The sequence below is a fragment of the Desmodus rotundus genome, chromosome 1, assembly GCF_022682495.2.
Source record: "Desmodus rotundus isolate HL8 chromosome 1, HLdesRot8A.1, whole genome shotgun sequence".
Lineage (NCBI taxonomy): Eukaryota > Metazoa > Chordata > Mammalia > Chiroptera > Phyllostomidae > Desmodus > Desmodus rotundus.
Window position 1 is genome coordinate 11,131,567 of NC_071387.1, and position 23,352 is coordinate 11,154,918.

Consider the following 23,352-nt stretch of genomic DNA (forward strand, 5'->3'; position numbering starts at 1 on the left):
TGGTGCACCTGCCCACTTCCCCAAAGAGTTTGAGTCCTCGCACCCCCGAAACCTCAGCTGGTTTCATTTCCCTTTGCCTTAATCCAAGCAAGAGAGGACTCGCTTCTTGCTGCCACTAGCTGCCCACACAGGCAGACCCTCTACTTACAAAGGAGGAATCGATGATATAAAACCAGCGGGCGTCACCTGCAACGTTCCACCTTTGAGAAGTGCCTTGAATCGATGGCTACCATTTGTGAAGCACCAGGTACCTGGCTCTGTGCTCAAATACTTGTACAGGCATTCTATCATTTTATCCTCAAGACAGCTTGGTGAAGATACTTCACTGTCCCCATTTTACAGATGGGGACACTGAAGCTCAAAGGTTAAAACTTCCAGAGTCACGTGGTTGGTAAGGCGCAGAGCTGGGATTACACACGGACTGTCTAGTGCCGAAGACTCAAGGTGTCTAAATGCATCTTCAGGGAACAGTGCCTGCCTCCACCACCCCCACACACCAGCAGTAGCAGTCACTGTACATGTAGAAAACGACTTCGCAAGACTGTCAGAGTTCATTTGATCTTTAGCTTGAGGCCATCAGAGTGAGGCCAAAGTGGAGTCCAAGTGAAGGGAGTAGACTGGGGTTTATAAAACCCGCCCCCCCCCCCGACTTTTTTTCAAGGGAAACTGTACATTGGGAAAAGATCTAAAGTGTCTTTTATCAGGATAAATTCTTAAATTCACACATCTAACATTTGTTAATGTCAATCAATGAGGCTGTTTTAAAAAAACCATAGTAATCAAAGTTATGAAACACAATTACAGTCTTAAATCAGGCTCTACATTCAATTAATTTCTCCATTCTGTTTTAAGAGTCTGGTATTTATTATCACTTTAAAAATAGTATCAAATATTTGTGAAATCACTGAAGCATCTCATAGGATTCTACAGATCCCCATTTTAAAATCACTGCCCCTGAGTGCCTTCGCCACTGCGCCAGACCCCTCTCCGAGCCTCATTTGTGTCACCTGTAAAGTGAGGAGTTGTACTCCACCTGTTTGGGTCTCAGACCTTTTGAGAATGTGTTGGGAGCTATGGAGCACAAATTTGCCTACAACTGCAGGGGATGCGCTGACCCCACCACTCCGCCTGCCCAAGGATTTAAGAACCACTGGACCAGATAATCTCTAAGATCTTTAAAAATCTCAGCAGCTGGGCTCAGATCAGGCTGGCTTTTGCCTAAAGCAGGGGTGTCAAACTCATTTTCACTGGGGGCCACATCAGCCTCATGGTTGCCTTCAAAGGGCCAAAAGTAATTTTAGGACTGTATAAATGTAACTACTGCTTAACAGTTAAGTGAGAGTTTGGCGCTGCCACCCGGTAGAAAAAAGGTGGAGGGCCAGATTCGGCCCTCGGGCCTTGTGTTTGCCACCTGTAGCCTAAAGGATTCACAGTTGCTGATAGGATACAGCCCTTTTCAATCCACCCCATAGCCAGAACAGTTTTTTGAGAAAGGAAATTGAAACCAATGATAAAACTGAGGTTTTAGAAAGCTCTAGAAAGTTAAGTCACCACAATGGAGGCTGGGAATCTACCTTTGAAGATTCTGGAAATAAACATCTGGAAATCAATTCCTCTGGAAATTACTGGAGGCCACAAGACTAAGGAACCATTACTACTAATGATTACTTTCAGCATCTGGCTGCAACAGAAACGGCCATCACTTACCCCCTTCCTCCATCCTAGGAACCATGACTCTGTTTAGGTACCTCCGCCTTAGAGCTCTCCCTTCAGGGGAAGAGGAATCCAACCCCAGATCCTGGGACGAATCTAACTGGCCTGTGAATAAGTCCCTCCCGCTAGTCCCTGATTCGTCAGCAATGGTAATGTGACTCTATATGGGCTCTTGAGACCAGAGGATTTTCTATGGACCAGGAAACACTTCCTCCTCTCTTTTCTGGGAAAACTTCTAGAAACAATCCTTTCTCTTTTCCTCTGGGCATTGCCCTGTGTGGCTGTGAGAGCCAGAACACCTACAGCTACCCCACTACCAGCTTGGGAATGGCAGAGCCAAGAGAATTAACAGGGCCCCAGACAGGCCCAGTGGTTTTTGTCAACCATGAAGGGCCCCCCAAAACTGAACTATCGTGTAGGAGGGCATGCAGGGGTGCTCATGGTTTAATTTGGGCCAGGTTGGTTTTCCATTGCTTACGGGCAAAAATGACCTATCTGACCCACAGTCCTTACCTCCATGGGTATATTTTAGGTCCTGCTGTGGGCTAGGCTCTTTAGTTACACACACAAAAAAGAAGAGGAATTTATTTTTTACCATTTTTCTGCACTTACTATAGGCCAGGCATTTTACTGAGCCACATCTCCCTTCATCATCATAAAAAATCTCAGTGTATAAGTGATGTTCCTATTCCCACTTTGCAGCTAAGGAAGCTACTGAGAATTTAGGTAAGGTCACACTGCTGAGAAGTGGCGGAGCTATGATGAGCTCAGGTATGACTCCAAAGCCCAGCTGTTCACCATTACATCATACCACCTCCAGTTGGGCACTACCGTATTTTTTGGACTCTAAGACGCACCCCCCAAATTTGGGAGGAAAACGGGAGTGCGTCTTATAGTCCACATGTAGCTTACCTGGCTTGCTTGGGGAGGGGGGCGCGGTAGTGGATCAGGGTCACAGGAGGCAGGAGCAGGACCACATTTTTTGCTTCAAATGTTTTTTTCCTATTTTCATCCTCTAAAACCTAGGTGCATGTTGTGGTCCAGTGCGTCATATAGTCCGAAAACTACAGTATTTTACTACATTAGTGCCATTTTGCAGGTAGGGAAGGAAGTTGAGGCTCCTAAGACATTTTCTATTCTGTCTCTAGTGCCTTGCACACTTCCTGGCACAATGTACATAATAAATATCTGTCGAACCGAATCGTCCAAAATAGGACACAAGGATCCCAGCCCAGGACCGTCTCTTCCAAGAGACACTCCTGTGGCACCCATCACGGCCTTTCACAATGACTTCTCCGTCGCAGATGGAGTCCGAGGTCTCTCAAAAGCTGTCAGGAAAAGAAACTAGTGGCTGAGGTGACCGATAGTGTCCCTGACTCATCACTTTGCCCCTGAGGGAAAAATGCAAAGTCCACGAAATTCAGTTGTTTCTGAAAACTTCCTTTCCCAGAGCACTGCAGGGCTCTCTCCAAGCCGCAGCCACCCATAAACTGAAACGGGCCAATAAACCGCCTTGAATGCCAGTTAACGCAAGCAAAGAACACGTGGGCAGAACCACTTAGAATCCGACCTCCCGACGGCTTCCAGGACGTGAGCCAACTTTGTCTAGATGGGCCTCCAGAAGCCTCCAGCGAAGGCCCCAGAAGCTCTGGGTGGTAAATGCTGCTTTTGTTCCAGAACTTCCCATCTGTCAAGTGGATTGCTTTGACCAAGGCGCAGGTGTGGTGAGGCAGGCAGGCATTACAAGGTCAAGTCCAAACCCCTTCACATGGCATTCCAGGCCTTTCACAAACTCTCAACTCTGCAGCCTAGCACTCCCCACCTCCTGCCCCAGCCACCCCAGTCTGGTGTCTGTCCCTGAGGGTAACATCCCCCCTCACAGTTCCCTGTCTTTGTACTTCCGCACACGCCGCCTGACACAACTTGACTTTCCCAGGTTTCACCTGGAAAATTCCTTCACTACCTTCATCACTTCTTCGATGAAGCAGAATCTCTGGAGGTAGGGCCCCCAGGGAATCTATGCTTTTAAAAAGCTCCCTGGGCAATTTGGTTGGCCAGCCAGCTTTGAAAACAAAAGTGTAAATACATACACACTCTCCCACCACATAAACCCTCACACTGGCTTTTGTCACCTGGTAACTTGGGTGGGGATGGAGCTAGGGGAGTGGCATGGGACAAAGTGGGGAAAACGTGGTGAGAAAAGACTAGAAGGACAGAGGGGAGGCAATGGGGCCTGGCCCCCAGCAGGTCCTTGGATGGGTTTGGAACCTCCATGCAGAGAAGTCCATGGAAATGTCTCAGAGGGACCTTGTGACAATCAAGCACAAGCAGAGAGTCAGAGCCCAGGGGACCAAGGGGGGGATCAGAGGAAGCCCCTCCCCCAAACCCCACAGAATGCAAATTTTGGGAGCCTCCAGAGACACCTGTGACAGCAGGATTCCAAAGAGCTTTGGGGCAGCAGAATGACTCGTGGGAACCAGAGGAAGCCGGGAAGGTTGGGGAAGACGTTTACAGGGTATGGTGGCCATGAGGGTGCACCTTGCCAACTTTCTCCTCCATGCAAGGAGCCCCAGCTGCTGGCTTTGAATTCCATCCCCATGGGTGCTCCAAGGCCACGCCTCACAAGGCCTGAGTGTCGTGGGGAGATGGGACACGCCATGCCCACTCCCTGGACACTCACAACTCCTTTGCTGGCTAAGTGGGCTTTGGCTTAACAACTCTGACCGAGCAGATATCTGTACACCAACGTTTACAGCAGTGTTATTTACAATAGCCACAGGCGGAAAGGGCCCGATTGTCCATCAACAGGAAAGTAACATGTGGTACACAGGCTTCCCTCACTGTCCAAAATTAGGGCATTCCTATGAAACCTTTCCTATGCTAAAATGGTGTAAAGCAAAGAGTGCCCTCTGCTTTTCCAAAGTTGGAGCTACACGACTTTGCCTTTCCGAAAGACCTTCGTGAGCACGTCTTTCTGTTAACCAAAGGAAATCTGAAGATTTTTTTACACAAGAGCCATTACTGTACTAACGTAGATCTTTCATAAAAGCGAAGTGGCCTAACTTGATTTTTTGGAAACAGGGGCATACCCATACACACTCAGTGGAAAGTCACTCAGTCACAAAAAAGAATGATGTTTTCTTACACACGATGCAAAATGTATGAATCTTGGAAACATTATGCCAAGTGACATAAACCAGATACAAAGGACGAATACTGTGACCGCACTCATACGAGGCACCTAGCATAGGCAAATTCATCAAGACACAAAGTAGAGTAAAGGGCATAAGGGGCTAAGAGAATGGGGGGGGCAGGAATGGGGGCAAGACATTATTGTCTAATGGAAACAGATTTTATGTTGGAGACAGGGAACGGCTACACAACATGGTAAAGGTATTAAAGCTGCGGAGTCATACATGTAAAGTGGTCACAATGATACGTATTATGTTATGTCTAGTTTACCACAAAAAACCAACCACCACGATGGGACCATACCAATAAAAAAATATTTTTTTACTTCAGCTCAAGGATTTTGCAGCTTTCTCGAACCTTCCTGGACTGCCTGGCTGTGTAAGTTGTGTCCATCCAAGTTCTCTCCCTCCCCTTTACTGGGCTCAGACTGGCCTGGGGGTCTGACGGCTCTCCAGCCCTCCTGGGTCCCTCCGTTTCCTCCCACACGGGCGGTTCCCCTAGTACAACCTGTGCACATTTCATCTCAGTTTAGCACCTGCTTCTTGAAGGACCAGGATTAACACACGGCGTGAGCAAAGCTCCTCCACTGGTTCCCAGGCACCCACGAGCCCCTCCCTGGGGATCCTCAGAATCGTTACCGGGACGCACTGAGCCACAGCAGGCGAACACACTTCAAAAAAGCTTTTATTGAATTCAATTCCCAAAAGCACAGATACTTGAGACAATTTTGATGGGACCCTGATTTTCTGCAGGGCTGTTTTTGGCTACTGTAAAAAACACACACACACATCTGAGTGGCCCTGCTATAAGGTCTCTTTGGAGGATGGGCGGTTCTAGAAGGCACTAACCAGAGACAGGGATGGGACCTGCCCTTCCTCAGGCAGCCAGCTCAGCAAGGGCCCTGTCCAGGGGGTCCACAGACCAGTAGTTGTCATCCCAGCCGAGGAACCAGCCCACGAAAGAGGGAGGCTCGAAGCCTTGCTTGACCACGATGATGGGGGTCCGCCTATCGCGATTGGCTGGGTCCGTCTCGATATACCGCTTAGCTGCAGACACACATGCAGGAGAAGAAAACCCGGAGACCCTGAGTGCCTCCCTCGCCAGGGAGAGGCGGCTCAGAGCAGGAGTGACCTAAGGTGGTTTTGGTCCTACTGTCCCTGAGGCCCCGTCTCTGCACTGGACACCACTATCTCTTAAAGGCAATGGTACATGACTCTTCCACCCCCCTGCCTAGGAACACGGGACTGCACGGGTTACAATTCAACCTCCTGCCTTACAAAGCTGGGATCATTTTTCTCTTGCTGTCCCCTACTGGGAGATATTAAAGAACCAGCTTTGGGATTCCCAGTCCCCAAATCAGGTCCACTGAGCTACCAGGGATCTGCTTTCCATCACCTAAACCCTGACAAGTTCAGGCCTTGGGCGTTCTGGGAACCTGAAGTAGCTACTATCTCTTCCTTCCTTTCCCTGGCATGAACTCAGGCTCTCTGAAGGAACTGAGCTGTTCTCTCTGCACCCCAGGCAGGGCGCACAAGGGAGGGACCTCAAGTGAGGAAGTCTCCACCCCGATGTTACGAACTTCTAGGCTCATAAGGAAGCTGCTAACACTGCTCACGTGAAACAGACCCAAAGGCAGACTGGGGTCCTCACCAGAGGTCAAGGCTTCCGTCTTTTCCTCTTCTTGAGAATCCTTTCCAACCCAGACAAAGACCTGGAGGGGAGATGTGAAACGAAAAGTGCATGAGGTGTGCTGGCCAAACTCACTGGCAGCGGAGGAGCCCAGGGAGGTTCCAGGCGCGGGGCGTGGACACACTCCCAGCTGACAGAGCCCACAGATGACTAGAAGGATTTGGAACAGATGCTGCAAACCAGTGATGGACAAACATGTTTCGTTGGCCCACTCACCACCCTATGTTGGTCTGCAACATCCTTCTAGACAAATTTAGCTGCCAGCTGACTACATTAAATCTAAATTACGACTTCCCTGGGAAACGTGGAGGATCTGGCCACCAGGAGCCTTCCCCCTCACGTGGAAGAAGCCGAGCAGAGGCTGCCCCTTGAGATGGGAAGTTCCAGTTTGCTTCAGACACCACTACTCCTTCATGTCTCTCCATCCCAGCCTGCGTCACTCGTTAACACCGCCAACCGGGTGCCTGGAGTTGGAGGTCCCCTTCAAGAGGTTCATGAATTATCCCTTTCCAGGCAATTATCTGTTAACAAGTGAGCGGCCAAACATATGCTCACAGCCTTATTCATCTGACAAATATTCGCTGAGAAAGAGTCTGCTAGGCGCCAGTCTCTGTGTGCCTGGACCAACGTGGGCCTAGAGCTTGGAATGAAAACAATTCACCACTACAACCGCCGTTTCGAGTCTTCTTACAAGTTTTGTTACAACAAAGAAAACCTATTCACCTGCTTTTTACGCATCATCTACTTTTATGTATATCTAAACTATTTCAAAGAGCACCCGTCATTGATAAAACAGTATTGGGCAATAAAAAAGCATTTTGTGGCTCTGTTTGCACATGCTCCCTACTACCCTGGCCCCTCCACGGCGGGCGGTCTTCTTTGCTCATCGCGGGCTCCCCACGCTGCAGCACCTCATAAAAGCTGGTGGAGTGCACAGCACACACACAAGCAGATCAAGCAGCCCCCGGGGCCGGTGGTGGCAGTGGCTGACTGGCTCAAACTGCACACATTTTGTGCTGCCCTCCCAGCTGGGGGCCCCAAGACGCATGCAGGGAGACAGGTGTCCCATGCCTGCGCAGCTGCTGTCTCTACCCCTGACAACTCTGGCAACTCTGGGGAAAGCCAACCTGATAGCAAGGGTGACCGACTGCCACCTCCACGGGTATGTAAGCCCTGTGGGGGCAGGGACATGTCTTATTTCTTTATGGCTCTATCCCCAGCATCTAGAAGAGTGTCTGCCACCAAGCAGGTCCCCAGGTAATACAGGGTGGGCAAAAGTAGGTTTACAGTTGTGTGCAGGCAACACACAGAGTTAACAAAGCTATGGTAATCATCACCCGCACGCCTTCTTCCACACCAACAACTGTAAACCTACTTGCGCCCACCCTGCACTGGCTGGGTGCACAAACGGCCCTCCCCCTGCCAGGTCCTACACAATGGCCTTGCCCACGGGATGAAGCAGCGAGAGCCCAGTGTCCTCTAGAGCAGAAGGAGATGCATGCTGGAGCCTCCAGCTGACCCAGACAGTCCACGCTTGCACAGGATATGCTGCTATGGGCAACTTTCTTTACCGACATTTTCAGAGTCAGAGTTCACACTCCCAAAAGGCCTGGGAAAGAATGCTGGCCATCTGCTTTGCATTTATAGGGTGCTTTGTAGTTTGCAAGGGGCTTATCTCCATCTCGCCTTGCTGGGGTATGCAGAGTAGGCACCACCGCTCCCACCTTGCACATGAGGAAATGTAGGCTCCAAAGGGGAAGCAGAAAGGGGAAGCAAACACCTGGCACTTCTAAGTCCTTCAGTCAACCACCTTAGAGCTGGAAGTCTAGGACCTCCCAGTCCCTCAGGCCCAGAGAGCCTTCACCTTCTGTCCTTTACCCACCTGGTCCCAGGTGTCCAGGAGCATGACATCATCAGTGGCCAGGTCTTCCTGCATGAACTCGCCAGGGACCTCTTCGATCTGAAAAAGAACAGAAGAAGTTAATGGAAAGCACAGAGCCAGCCCTCTTACCTCCCTGGGTAGGCTCCCCACAAAGGAGTTGCAGAGCCAGCTCTGGCCAGCAGGGGGCTCCTTCCTCTGTGCTGAGCCATCAGATCTGCTTGCTTCCCTTTGCCCCTGCTGCCTCCAGCCCCACTCCTTGGCACATGCCTCCTCCCCAAGAGAAAGCAGGGGCTCACCACAAAACGTCCGATCTTGTTGGAGCAGGCAAAGAGGCGAGGAGGGTGGGCGTCCAGCTTCTTGTCCTTCAGCCGTGGGGATGTGCGGTAGGCAGCCTTCCCACCCAGGGCCTCCCAGAAACTGTCTGAGGAGAGGCCACACAAATAGCCCACTGACACCGCGGCCCTTCTCATCAGACACTGGGACAAACCCTGCCCTAGAGCACCCACTGCTCCTAGTCCCCACCTTCCATCTTAAAATCCCAGGGGGCCAAAGAGGAACTCCAAGGTGATGAAACGGAACCCAGTGAGGGCCACTGGGCAGTGGACACACAGACGGGACTACTTCTGGCTTGAAGCTGACGACAGCGCCGCAGGATGGGAGCAATTATCCCCACTCAACTAACGGGCTGACTGCAGCTCACAGATTAAGCAACGTACCCAGCAACACAGCTAGTACGTGGGTGGCAAGGACAGGGCACGGGTCTCCCCAGACTCCACTCCCCACTCTTCCCACTGTATCTGCTCTGTCCACACAATACTCTTCAAATCTTAAGTTCATTACAATTAAATACAATGAACAATTCAGTTCCTCATTCTCACTCATCCCCACCAGTGACATTCCAAGTGCTCATTAGCCACACGTGACTAGTGGCCACCAAGTTGGACCTGGTAGACAAAGAGCATGTCTGTCCTCTCAGAAGGTCTCACTGGACATGCTGCTCTTCCCCATGTCTGCTAAGCACCAGGCAGGAGGGAGTGAGCTTAAAAGTAACAGCAGAAGGTAGCACAGAAAGATGTTCCTGACCTACATTCTGGAATCAGAGGAGGCCTGTGGCACTGCTGGGCACAGAGAGGCTAAGGGTTAGAAGAGGCTGCTGGCCCTGGGAGGCTGTCACTCCTGTCTACAGTCTCTCAGAGCTTCTTCCTCGCACTTGACCCACTGCCCCTCGCAGCCTTCCCTGACTGCCCAGCCCAGGCTCAGCTTCCCATTCCCTGACTCCTGGAGGCCCCTCTCTCACTCACCAAAGCCCTCCTTTCATTCAGCCCCCTTTATTTAACACCCTTTAGAAGACAGGCACTGAGGAGGGGTGCGGGATATAGAGCTCCTTCTTTTCGGGGGAAAAGAAGGAACATAGGGAAGCTGACAGCGACAGCCCACGGAGAGCAGCAGGCTCCTTGCTCCTTCCTACCTGGCTCACTGCCTTCTGCCACCTGCACAGGCTGGGCCCGCAGCACCCGGAGCAGCTCCTGAGCCCCAGTCTTCTCCGCGTCACTGGCTCCTGTGCCCACCCATAGGTAAGCGGCTGAGGGGGTTTTCAGGACGAAGGCATCATTGGAGTTCAGTGCACCAGCCTTAGGCATTATCTGGGAGGACAGTGATTGGTTAATAGCAATCAGACAGAATGCTCTCAGCCCCTTCACACAGCCCAGGACACTGCAGCAGGGCCAACTCAGGTGGGGACTTGTGCTCATCCAAGGCAAAGGCTGCTGTGCCTTCACCATCCCAGCTGCTGAAGGCACAGACTGTGGACACTGAGAAGCTCAGTTGACGTCCATGAGTCACTAGTGCCCTGTGGCTAGCCAAGGTGATTCTAGAATTCTGGGCTGCATTAACAGAAGCTGAGTGCCCAGAATAGAGGAGGTGATAGTCCCCTTCTCCTCTAGGCAGCTCAGACCGACCTGTACGATTATGTTTGGGTGTGCACCTTCCACCAAAAAAGGGACAGTAGCCAACGGAAATGTGATTAGATTGTGAAGAATGAATTACTTGTGAGTAGTGAGCTCCCTGTTATGGAGGATGTGCAAGGGGCACTGGGCATTCTCGAAAGAGGGGAAAGCCTAAGACATACAATCCTGCTGCCAGGGCAGGAAGGTACAAAATGCTGCTTCTTAGCCCTGCATCCAAACCCTCCCAATCCTGTGCCCAGAGATCTGTGCAGCAAGCCTGGGAGGTTTCGGGGAGGCCATGCCTCCTGGGGCCCAGGGCCTGGGTGTCAATTACCTCAACGGCTCGGGTGGCTCCAGAGCTGCTGGCCCGGACCTGGAAGAGGCGGGTACTGGCAGGGGCTGTCTGCCCACCCTCACGGGAGGTGCCGCCTTTATAGATGATCATGGGCTTCCCGCCAAACAGGCTCATGAGGTGGGCAGGCTCCTTGCCTTGGACCACACGGCTCTGGCAGGAAGACAGGAAAACAAATCAGGGAAGTGGGTGCATCAGTCCTTCTGTGTGGCACTCGGCCAACCGCCCTCCCAGGCCAGCACAGCCTAGGCTGACCCCGCAGATGAGGCCATCACGCTTGTTGTTCGCGTATGCACATGTGGTATGGAGCTGGCCCTAAACACACAGGGCTGGGTGGGGAAAGGGAGGTTCCAGGAAAACTGGAGAGGCCACTGTGACCTGTGGTCTCCCGGGCACTGCATCAGTCACTATCCCCTCCCCAGAGAACCTGCCTTGCTGACCCTGAGTCTAGTCCAAGAAGTAAGAGAGCCCACATTTGCAGATATTCCCTTAAATGGAAGCACAGGGATGGTTCATGGACATGCTTCCAGGACGGTGATGTCAGTTCCAGGCACAAAAGCCAGTGGAGTGGTGAGAACACAACCTTCCAGAGCTGGAGAGACCCCTTCCGCACGGCCAGGGCGCCCCAGAGGCAGGCTGTGGGTATTTGCCAAGATCTAGTGCATCTGCTCCAGTCTCTGCGCCCACTCAGATCCCCGGCGTGGCCCCACGAGCTAATCTAGCAGACAATCTCATGTGCGTGCTGGGGGTACCGTGGTCATTTCCCAGTGTAACCCACCACTGCTGGGTTAGAGCTCAGGGCCCAGCACTACCCTGAAGGTGAGAATCTGGGCCTGTGCCTCAACCTCTTAGGGTCTTCCTCTGTAAAATGTGGCCAGGAAGGCTACCCCCAAGGCTGCTGTCGGGATCAAGTGAGCCAAAACAGCGATCATCCCACGGGGTGCCTGGTACCCAGAGGACACCAATGTCACAGAGTTCAGGACACAAACCTTGGACCTGAATCTAGAGCCCTGTCTACTCCAAGTGTAAAATAGAGGAAGGAGAAGTCTGTCTCCTTCCCCTTTATCTCCCCAGCCTGGCTCTGTTGCCCTCCGGGACCCCACACTGTAGCCAGAAGAACCTTTCAGACCCTGAAATCACCTCACATCGGAGTTATCCTTCAACAACATCCCCTTGTTCTCAGGGTCAAGGCCAATATCCTCGCCTCGCCATGGCTTCTGGGTTCTCTGAGCATCTCTCCAGACTCCTATCATTCTAATACCCAGTGTCCCCTCCCACCTCAGGGCCTTTGCATATACTCTTCCCTCTGCCTTCCTTCCCCAGCACCCACCATGATGGGTGAGGGCGGGGCCTTCTCTAATCCAATTAGATCCAACCTGGGATCTATACCTGACACTCAACATGCACATATAAGGAGCCTTCTATGGGCCAGGCTTAGCACTAAGTGCTTTACAAATATTAACTCTTCAGCCGCACAGCACTCAGATCAGAGAGGAGCTGTCATTATCCCCAGTTTGAGAACACAGAAGAATAAAGAGGCTACATGACTTTCACCAGGGGTGCCCACAGGTGAAGACAGGACTCAGTCCTAAGAGGCTGCCCCATGGGCAGGTCTCAGCTGTTCTCCAGGCTGCCTCTCCTGCTTCCCTCCCACAGCACCTTTGCATTTTCACTAACCACACATGCACCAGTGTGTGACTGATCTCCAGCGTGCAGATGCACCCATTTGCGTATGTGTCTGTTGAACGTCTCTCTGCTCCCTAGACTGGAAACCCCATCAGGGCAGGGGCAGGTCTGTGAGCTCATGGCCGCAGGTGCAGTGCCAGGCACATGGGAGTCCTCGTAAATGTTTGTGGGGTGGATGGATAGTCAGACAGATGAGTGAACAGAGGAACAAGGCCTGCAGTGTGACCCGAAGGGGCAGTGGACTGGGCTCACCTGGACAGGAGTACCTCCCAGCTCCTCATCCAGCTGGGCAGTTAGGATGGCAGATGCAGCGACCTCATCCTGGGTGGACTGAGCACCTTGCCTGGAAGAGGAAGTGACACCTAGCACCGGGGCTCACACAGAGACCTGAGTCTCAACCTGGGCCTGGACCTGAGAAGCCCACAAATCTCCAGATTACAGGTAATCAAACTGACATGCAGAGAGGGCAAGCGATTCTCTGAAGAGCAACCACAGCGATGCTCATGATAACAAAAGGCTGGGATCAACCCAAGCAAGCACGAGCAGGGAATCTGTTACACAAACGCCAGCTCAGGCACTGCCCTTCGGATGGGAGCCTCCCAGCAGAGTGCCACCCTGCCTCAGGCCCACACACCCTTAGACACCACCCCCAGCCCTGTTTACCCCAACCTGTAGTGCCTCCCACATCCCACCCCACCGCACGCGGCCCCACACCCTCACCAGTTATAGATGATCTGTCCCTGACGGCTGCCATGGCGGTAGTTGTACAGGATGATGTAGCTGTCACCACCGTAGAACTGCCCATACGTGGTGGGATCCACCGGCACTTTGTCGGAGCCTTCGATTCTCCAGATCTGCCGGAGCAAAGCTGGTCTCAACATGGTGGGGCACCTCCACCCCCAGAGTCAGGCCGGCTGGGAACCCTCCCTGTGGCTCTACCACGGGACAAGCGTTTTATAGGTGACTCCACCTGGGCTCAGCCTGACGTTAAACAAGTTACCCGAATCACAGAGCCACTAGGATTCAAACCCCGGTGTGTGCCCTGCTCTGAACCCTTACACTGAACCCCTGCCCCGCTCCTTCCATGCTCCTCGGAGTAATTGGCACAGGGACTGTCAGCTGCAAGGCAGCACACCGAACATGCTTCCAGCGAGCGTGACCCTTGAGGGCTGAGAGCGCTGGTCAGTACACGGCCCAGATCCAAATTGGACTCCACCCCCTTACAGGTTGTGTGCCCTGGGATGACCGGCTTAAACTCCATGCACCTCAGCTTCCTCATGTGAAAAGTGGGAAAAATAGGAGTACCCACCTCGAGAGGCTGTTGTATGATCGAGTGAGTTTATTCATGAAAGTCTAGCAGAGCCTGGCACAGGGTGATTGCTTTCTAGTTGGCAGCTACTCTTATCATTAGAATTACTGTTGTTGTTATTACTAATATCACCCTTATCTGCATCATTACTGAATGGTCTGGACTTTACAGATCACCTCCAGAGACAGGGCCATCACTAAGTGACCTCAGAGTGACCCCTGCAGGCAGATCTCTTTTCTGAGCTGTTTTCCTAGGTGGCCATGAGGCCCTGCAGCGCCACCTGGTGGTGATGGAGAGACATTGAGCCCTTTAAGTCTCAGCAAACAGAAGTCTGCAATCTCTGGACCTCAAAAATTCCTGAAGGTAATGGGATAGGCGATTTTTTTCACCCATTTTACAGGTGGAAAAAGAAAGTGCAGCTCAAAGAGGTTAAGTAACTCACCCAACATCACACAGCCAGGCTGCCAGGGCTCATTCCACACTGCCCTACCCTGAACATTCTCACTGCATCCTCCCCTCCCACTCAAGTAATGAATGAATGAATGAATAGTAATACCAATGGCAGAAACAATAATAAATAAAAATTAACTTTTTGGTATGTCTATCACGTGGAATGGAATCCATGTTCTCCAGAAGCAGACTCTACCTCCTAAGCATGTCTGTCCCCCACCCCACTCTTCTCCATCTTTGCTGTGACCTTCCTGGTCTCAAGGTCGTCATCTCTTCCCTAAACTATTGCAACAATCTCTGCGGGGTCTCCACCTTCATTTTCCTGCCTCCAATCCATTTCCACAGAGAGTTTTGAAGGCACAAAACTGAGCCTGACTCATTTCTGTTTTTAAAGAAAGAAAAAGAAAAAAACCCTCACTAGCACCCACAAGCTACAGGGGTAAGTCTACATCCCTGGACATGGCACTAAAGATCCCTCCTTGAGGGTGCTCTCAGCACCATGCTCGGGGACAGCTTCCTGCCTGTGAGGCCCACGGTTCCTCTCCAGCAGCAAATTCCTCTCAGCAATGCTCTGAGGCCCAACCAAAGTGTCTGCATCTCTGTGAAGACTGCCCTGACCACCCTCCCCGCACTGTCCTTCCTCTGTTCCCATAATCCCTGTGCTTGCTTCGCGTCTTCCACTGACCACACAGGCCTGAGCAATCAGCTATGGCTGTGCTCGCCACCCCTCCCACACCAGGCACTCCTCATAGGCAGGTGGGTCTGAGACACTTGGCACAGGGCCTGGCACACAGTAGGTGCTTAGAGTATGTTGGTTTGTCTAAAAATTAAGACAAAAGTACCTCACCCACCAGAACTGTGGTCCAAACCCCATGTAGAAAAGTCCCTGGGGTAGCAGGAGGACAAGAGTGGGCCGAACATGCCCAGGAGGGAGCGAGGGCGGGATCTGGATGTGCCCCCCAGCCCCGCGGTTACCTGTTTCTGGCCTGTGCCATCGTCATCCATGCCATGCTGGGCGGCCATGACGGTGGAAGTGTGCAGGGTGGAGGCGTCGAAGGGCACCCTCTCCACATTGGCAATGTGGCTGGAGAGATAGGGCAAGCCTGGGCCATCTGTCTGGTCTGGGTCCCGCCAGTTCTTGAAGAACTGCTTGAACAGTGGGGTCTCACCACCCTCAGGAAGGATAGAGACCTGAAAGAGGCCAGGAAAGGGAAGAATGTGACTGGACTGAAACCCCCAGGACAGGGACCACCCAGCAGGGGTCCCTGGGGAGCCTCAGACTCCCCAGGCCACACGGAGGGGGCACACTCACCCCACCCTAGCCATTTTTCACCAAAGCTGAACCCACCCTCACTCTCCTGACTGACTCCAGACTCACCTGGGTCTGCCTGGGGTAGTCCATCTTGGAGATGAAGTCAGAGGCCGTCTTGAGGGCAGCCTTCCTCTCCTCCATGTTGGCCTGCTTGCCTATCAGCAGATGGAGGATGAGGGGCCTGGGTCAGAGTCTTAGACAGCCACTCAGCCACTTCTTACTAGTGGGAAAGCTATCTCTGCCCCATCGACCCTGAAGCCTACACACCACACACTCAGACCTCTCCGCCCCCTATGCCATCTTTCTGTGGTTTGGTGTGGAGGAGGCTCCCTCTGCTCCACAGTCTGAAGTTTGTCCCAACCCTCGGAGCAGCCCTGTGCCTGGACAGCTCCTGGCTGGCTCACATCAGTCCTCAGTCCCCAAGTCCAAGGAACCAAGATGATGACAATGACGATGACAATGACAATGACAACGACGATGACGATGATGATGATAGTGATGATGATGATAGCCACAAGCGCTCAACTCTTTCTCCCCCTCTCTCCCATTCTCTGTACACCCACGGCCTCCCTCCCCTTCTGTCCTCTTCCTCAGGGCTATTCATAGAACATCTGAGGACGAGGCTCATACGTCCACTCAGAAACACCCAGGACAACGTTGTCCAGGAGCCTCCCATGATCAGCACCCAAGACACTCCACACAGAGTTCCACGGGCCCTAGCACAGCGCTTCTCTAACAGAGACCAGACCACCCTCGTGAAAAGCCCCAGCATACATTAGCAAGTCAGAGGCACTTTACAAGTCCTGCAGTCAACTGACCTGTGAACATAATTTAACCCAGTTTTGACCATAAACTTATTTGACCACAAAGCTATATACTTTTTTACATATTTTTAATATAATGCCAATTAACCTCTCCGAGAACTGGTGTTATAACACATTTGGGAAATGCTGATTTTACCCCAAATAAGTCTGAGACCCAGAAAGGCAAGTAAGGGACCCGAGATCAGCAAGTCAACTGCAAAGCCAGGGCTGTAGCTTGACTCCTGGTTCCTGTTGAGGAGCCTGCCACTGCCTCGGGGCACCTGGAACAGGCTACACGGGCTCCCACCCAAGGCCCTGCCAGAACCCTGCCAGTCCCCGTTACCTTTCCAGACAAAGATTTTCCCATCTTTGCCATGGTCCAGGATGAAGCAGTCCTCTGACCTCAGGGCCCCCTGGGCGAAGGGGTTCTCATCAGCCACGAGTGACACTGACATGCTGCCTGCATCATTGGAGACCTAGGGGATGAGAGGGAGCCCAGAAGGTGAGCGACTTCCACCACCTCGGCCTGCCCTGGGGGTGTCCCCAAGCCAACACTTGAGTAGGTCCACTCCCCAACCCCCACCACAAACGGCAGGGCAGAGGGACACCTGGACTTGCATCCCCTCCTTTTCTGCTTTGTCCAACCACGTCCGTGACCCACACACAGGTGTCATGTAGACACCGCACACGGAAAGGGCAGGGGGTAAAATGCAGGGATGCGGCGGCCTCAGAGAAGGACTGTAGAGTAGGCTGAGAAGACAATCGATCTCATCAGTCAAAGAAAAAAGAAATAAAAGCAAAAGATCAAATGCAGGGTGGTGGCTGGGCTTGGACTCTGGAACGAAAACTTGGGGAAATCTGAATAAAGCCTGTAGTTTAGTAAATAGTGTTGAACCATTGTTAATTTCTCAGTTTTAACAAATGTACCCAGTTATGGGTACCCTGCTAAATGTTAGGCAGACGCTGGGTGAAGTGTATATGGGAACCTCTATACTATCTTTGCAATTTTTCTGCAAACCTAAAACTATTCCAAAATAAAAAGTCCATTAAGCAACAACAAACAAACAAACAAACAAACAACATGTACCATACCAGCCAAAATTCAAAAGCTTGACAGTACCCAGTGTGGACAAGGCTCTGGGTGAACAGGCACTTTCCAACCCCTGAGGAGGATAATTTGGGAGCCCTTCTTGAGTACAGTCTAGTAATATGTAGCAGAACTGCAAATATTATTCAGTACACAGTGTGTGCCAGCACTGAAAACTTATATAATTACAGAACTCCTTTCATCCTTGCTACAACCCTATGACAGTGCTGCTACTGTGCCCGTTTTATTCCCACGGAAACCAAGGCACAGAGAGGTTAAGTAACCTGCACACCCGGAGTACCAAGCCTGGGATTCGAACTCTGGATTCTGACTCCAGAACCAGTATTTTCAATCACCAACTCACTCTTCAGCCTGTGACCTTGTCTGGGAACTTGCTCTACTGCCATACTTAGCCCAAGTGTACAGAGGGACTGCCTGGCCTCGGAAAAGGCGGAGACATCCTCTACTGTCCATCCTTAGGGACATGCTGAAACTCGTACGCTCCTCACACAGACCAGCACAGAGCTGTCCAAAGGGCCGTGGGGGTCTCTGGTAAAGGAAGATGTCCGCGACCGTGCTGCGGGGGGAAAGAAGGCCACCGGACAGCATGAATAGTTTGCATCCGCTTATATCAAATAGAGGTGGAAAAGTATATAATTAGATGCAGAAAGATGTAATCTGGACTTTCTTTCACTAAAGGATAACTATGTAACCATGGTAACCTACAGAGAGGGGAGGAGAAGCCGATTTTTAAAAATTTGAGTATTGTTACTTTTGTAATTACAACACATCTAAAAAATAGTGCCAGTTATCTTAAATCAGTAAAACTTTCTATATATCTATATCTATATGTTAATTATATATTAATGTATGTTATTAATTTATAAGAAATTGGTTAATAAAATTATATAGGTTTCAAGTGTAAAATTCTGTAATACATCACCTGTATATTGTATCTTTTTATATTTTTGAGTATTGCTTGCTCCTTTATTTTCACAGTGAACACGTATTACTTTATCGGAATAAAAATCACTAATGTGGTTTTCCTTCAGAGGTAATGACAACCTGTGCCCCAGTTTGTGATTTCACCACAGACAAGCCCAGGGCACGACCTGAGTGTCACAGTTCTACGCAGGCCAGAGGTCCTTGGCTCAAGAGCAGCCTCCATTCAGTTTTAAAAATCACAGGGAAGAAATTATAAATAAAGTAATGAACCATAACCCCCTCCCAAACACATGCCTATTTCTGTAGTATTTCCCCATGTACCTTCCCAAAACATTTCCTGTCAGTTTTCCCTGCGGATTGCAGAAACCCTGCAAAGTTCACTTTATGGCCTTTCTCCCCACTTTACAGATTAGGAAACAGTGGCCCAGGGAGAGGATGCATGCTGCTAAGATGCCACCAATGAGCACGACACAGGTCTGTCTGCAGTCGATGGCTTTCTCTTGCTCTTGGTGCAGGAGGGAGGCAAAGGAAAATGATGGGTGTCACTGGAGACATGCAGAAGCCGGGCCCCCAGGCGTGCTTTGTGTATGTGGAGCTCAGGAAGGCCGAGTCCCCGCCTTCCTGTCCTGACCCTGGGAGACAGAGCAGTTGAATCTCACCTTGTAGAGCTTGGCCAGCTTGCGGTTGGCTGCATCCTCCTTGGCTGTGTCATCGGTACCCTCGGGCAGAGTGGGCTTGGAGCCCAGCACCTGCAGAGATGGAGGGATGGAAGAAAGGGTGGCTGTGAGCTCTCAGTGGCTTCCTTCCCCAGGGAGGGGCCTGGGCTCCTGACAGAGCCCCCTCCCTCCATAGGCAGTCAAGGACCACACGGGCATCCACAGTGACCCTCCACTTAGGGAAAAAACCTCTGAAAATACCCTGCACCTCTTCACATGCCTGTCATGTGCAGAGCTCAACCACATCAGCCCTGCTCCTCTGTCTCCAGGACAGTCCTGCAGATAGTTACTCTACCATTTCCTCCTACGTCGTCCGAGTATGAGAACTATGGTTATAGAGCACACCTTCCAACCCATGCCTTTAAGGGACCCCATTAAATGCTCACACCCACGCTGGGAGGCACAAATTATCACTCTCATTTCACAGAAGAGGAAACAGAAGTCTAGAGAGATGGGGTGACTTATGCACACAGCTGTGAAGTGACAAAGCAGAATTTGAACCCATGGCTCCCTATTTCACTCTTCCATTCTGGCTACCTCTAGCCTCCACAGCCCCAGCTGCCACCCTGCCCAAGCCGTGGTTGTATCCGGGATACTCCTCATCATAATCACCTTCCTACTCTTCCTGAATACCAGAACTCAATGTCCCCATGCAGGAGCTAAGTGGCATGGGGCAGAGCTCACGGTCCCCTCCGTTTCCTGGTGAAGTTGGCCCTATCGATATGTTCACAAAGCAGAATGCCTGACAATCGCATCACACAGCTGTCTAAAGGGGCCATAAGCTATCAGGAGCGGTCAGAAGAGAAAAGAGGGGACTGGGCTTTGGTTGTATTTTCTGGCCTGGCTCCAGTACCAGGTTTGTCCTCAAGAGCAGCAGAGACGCTCTTCCTCAGCTCCTTTCGGGGGCCTGGCCCTCCCAGCTGGAGTGCGCAGCTCACAACACCAGCAAACACCAGGGTATGGATTCTAGCCCACGTCTCAGGGGAGTCTGGGAGTTGTTGGGGAAGCTGCTCTTCCCTGCTTCCTAGAGAGTTCCAGCATGGTAGGAAAGCAAATTCAACTCAAACTCACCTGGCAAATGGAAGAATGTGAAGAGCACCCTGTCTCCACATTTGGGCCTCCCCCCACCCCCTGCCCCTTTACTCCTGGGACGTGGCTGTCCGTACCTGGAGCATTGCCTGAGGCTCAGCGCCCTCCTCAGACACGTGCACTTGGGCCCGGCCACTCCGCTCGTTGTCCCGGATGCCCTTGGACACCTGTGTGGCCTTCAGCCTCTCAAATCGGTTGCTGTTGGAGCCGCACCACTGATATATATCCTGTAAGACAGGGACCCCATGTGAGGGGCAGCGCCCCGGCCTTCGTGTAAGCCCTGCCCAGTGGCAGGGTGAGGAGGAGACTACGGAGTGTGTGCGTACATCCAAGCACAAAGAGAGCCATCCACGTGCACCAGGTTACTTGAGTGCATGACCCGGGATGAGTGTTTTTCACAGGTACAACTACACACAGCATGTGTGTAAAAATGTCAGCCCGTTAGTGAGAGCGGACGTTGGTACAACCAACTTGGAAAACCATCTGGCCATAGTTACCAAAGCTCGGTCTATCGATAGCCTATGAGCCAGCTGTCCCTCCCCTAGGATGTCCATCACAAGCCCTGTGTCAGGACATCAGAGTAGCACCACGTGTAAGAGCCCCTCACCAGAAACTACACTAAGTGCCATTGCAACAGAAAGCATATCCAGCCAATGGGACCTTGCAGAGCAAGGAGACTGATCATCTACACTATGGATGGATCTCAGAAATGGGATGTTGAGCAGAAGTCAAACCTAAAATAGAAAGGTTCCATGTGTGTAAAGTTCAGAAAGAGGCAAAACTGCCCTGTGCACCTGAGAGTTCAGGATGGAGGTTATCCTTGGGGGGTGAAGGGACCAGAAGGGGACAGGGGGGGCATTCTGGGGGCTGGTGGTGTTCTGTTTCTTGATCCGGGTGTTGGTTACATGATGTGTTCACTTCCTAAAATCCACAGAGCTGTGTACGCAGGATTCACGCTCTTCTGCATGCCTATTATACCTTAGTAAAAAGCTTACACTACATAAGTGTGTGCCTGCTCTTGCATGGACATTACACCACGTGTAAACATGCTGTTGGGGTGCTGTCTGTCCATGTTCATTTGCAGGTGTGAGGACATGTGGATCTGGGAGAAAGGGGTTCGGAGCATCGTGCACCTGTAAGGTGGGCCTGGGAAGTGCATCCTACACACATTGCCGTATACAGGTGTTCATGTGCAACCGCATGAGTGACACATACAGGTGTGGGTCCTTGACCAACACACCCAAGTTTACATGCGTTGGCATTCATAATGGTGCCAGGGCCATGCCTGCTGGGCAAAAGCCTCTAGTTTTTGCGCATGCCTACCATGCATTTTTAAGTGAGTGGCCCTATATAAAAGGGTACATAAGATATGTATATGAACACAAGACAGCAAGGAGTCCACGTGTCAATCAAAGTCCAAGTACACTGTGCAGGAGGTCTGTGCCCACGAGCATGATGGACTTGAGGGTACACGTGTGGGTGCCTATGAGTGCCAGGCACATCTGTACCTGAGGTTTTGCAGGTGTGTCTGACTCGTGCATAGAGCACATGTGTGTGTGGGGCTACTGTGCCTGGGGCTTTCCCTGTGTCTTTGCATGTGTTAACATGGGTGTGTCCACCTCCCCAGAGTCAGGCCTGGCCAGCCCAAAAGTACCTCAGTGTCCCCTGGGAAAGGGCAGGGCAGGACTCACGTTGCCCAGGTCCAGGATGAAGCAGTCACCAGTGTTGAAGCTCTCCCAGGACACAGGCACCTCAGTGGCACGGACCACACGCCGCCCTTTGACCTGGAAGAGTCTCTGCACCACCACCTCATTGGGTACCACGTGCTTGAATCCTGATGCCACGCCTCCTTTCTGTTGGGTCAAGCAGACAGCATCAGTCCGTCGGATGGGGTCCAGGGAAGCAGGTATGGGGAAAGGAAGAGGGCTGAGTTTAAGGAAATTCTGGCCTATGGATTAGTGGCCTTCCAGCAGATTCCATACCACCTTGCTGCCACCCCCTTGAATTTCACACTCCACTAACAAAGACCTCCGGGGCCTCTTTCCTGGATCAAAAAGCTCCAAACATTCCTTTCTCAAGACCAGCATTTCCCAAGGGATGTTCTCAGGACCCCTACCCCCTAAGACATTCTTCAAGAAAAGGGTTCCAAATGTACAGGGAACCAATGGTGATGAGAAGGAAACTGGGACTCAAATCAATGGTATGGACCAGAAGGAAGAAACAAACATCCAACCAGAAAAGAATGAAGAAACAAGAACTTGGAAAAATGAGGAGAGGCTTAGGAACCTCCAGGACACCTTGAAATGTTCCAACATCCGAATTATAGGGGTGCCAGAAGGAGAAGAGGAAGAACAAAAAATTGAAAACTTATTTGAACAAATAATGAAGGAGAACTTCCCTAATCTGGCAAAGGAAATAGACTTCCAGGAAGTCCAGGAAGCTCAGAGAGTCCCAAAGAAGCTGGACCCAAGGAGGAACACACCAAGGCACATCATAATTACATTACCCAAGATTAAACACAAGGACCTACATCCAAGATTACTGTATCCAACAAAGCTATCATTTAGAATGGAAGGGAAGATAAAGAGCTTCTCAGATAAGGTCAAGTTAAAGAAGCTCATCATCACCAAGCCCTTATTATATGAAATGTTAAAGGGAGTTACCTAAGCAAAAGAAGATCAAAAATAGGAACAGTAAAAATGACAGCAAACACACAGTTATTAACGGCCACACATAAAACAAAAATGAGAGCAAACTAGGCAAACAACTAGAACATGAGGGTTGTCAATAAGGGAGTGGGAGGGGGAGAGGGGGGTAAAGGTACAGAGAATAAGTAGCATAGATGATAGGTGGAAAATAGACAGGGGGAGGGTAAAAATAGTGTAGGAAATGTAGAAGCCAAAGAACTTATAAGTATGACCCATGGACATGAACTATGGGGGGGGAATGTGGGAGGGAGGGGGTGGGCAGGATGGAGTGGAGTGGGGGGGGGAATGGGACAACTGTAATAGCATAATCAATAAATATATTAAAAAAAAAAAGAAAAGAAAAGGGTTCCATGGGGGTAGAGGAGGAAGCGCTTCCACCGAGGTCAGAAACACAGCCCCCCTCTTTGCCGCTTCACTTCACAGAGTGAGGCCAAGTGTGACTCTTGCCACACAGACACTGTGAAAGCAAGGGG

General features: G+C 51.2%; 1 protein-coding gene across 3 annotated transcripts in view; it reads right to left on the reverse strand.

The window, feature by feature from the left end:
- Positions 1-5,571: 5,571 nt before the first annotated feature.
- Positions 5,572-23,352, reverse strand: part of GSN (gelsolin) — a 50,197-nt gene continuing 32,416 nt past the window's right edge. For all 3 annotated transcript variants that reach the window (XM_024562098.3, XM_024562095.4, XM_024562094.3), the window contains exons 4-17: positions 21,863-22,024; positions 20,249-20,398; positions 19,026-19,115; positions 16,678-16,810; positions 15,598-15,686; positions 15,195-15,410; positions 13,181-13,314; positions 12,713-12,803; positions 10,757-10,927; positions 9,945-10,119; positions 8,773-8,897; positions 8,477-8,554; positions 6,556-6,616; positions 5,572-5,951 (exon numbers count right to left, since the gene is read on the reverse strand). In XM_024562098.3, the coding sequence (XP_024417866.2) occupies positions 5,782-5,951; positions 6,556-6,616; positions 8,477-8,554; positions 8,773-8,897; positions 9,945-10,119; positions 10,757-10,927; positions 12,713-12,803; positions 13,181-13,314; positions 15,195-15,410; positions 15,598-15,686; positions 16,678-16,810; positions 19,026-19,115; positions 20,249-20,398; positions 21,863-22,024 (1,845 nt within the window). In that variant the 3' untranslated portion in view covers positions 5,572-5,781. The remainder of the gene's footprint in view (positions 5,952-6,555; positions 6,617-8,476; positions 8,555-8,772; positions 8,898-9,944; positions 10,120-10,756; positions 10,928-12,712; positions 12,804-13,180; positions 13,315-15,194; positions 15,411-15,597; positions 15,687-16,677; positions 16,811-19,025; positions 19,116-20,248; positions 20,399-21,862; positions 22,025-23,352) is intronic.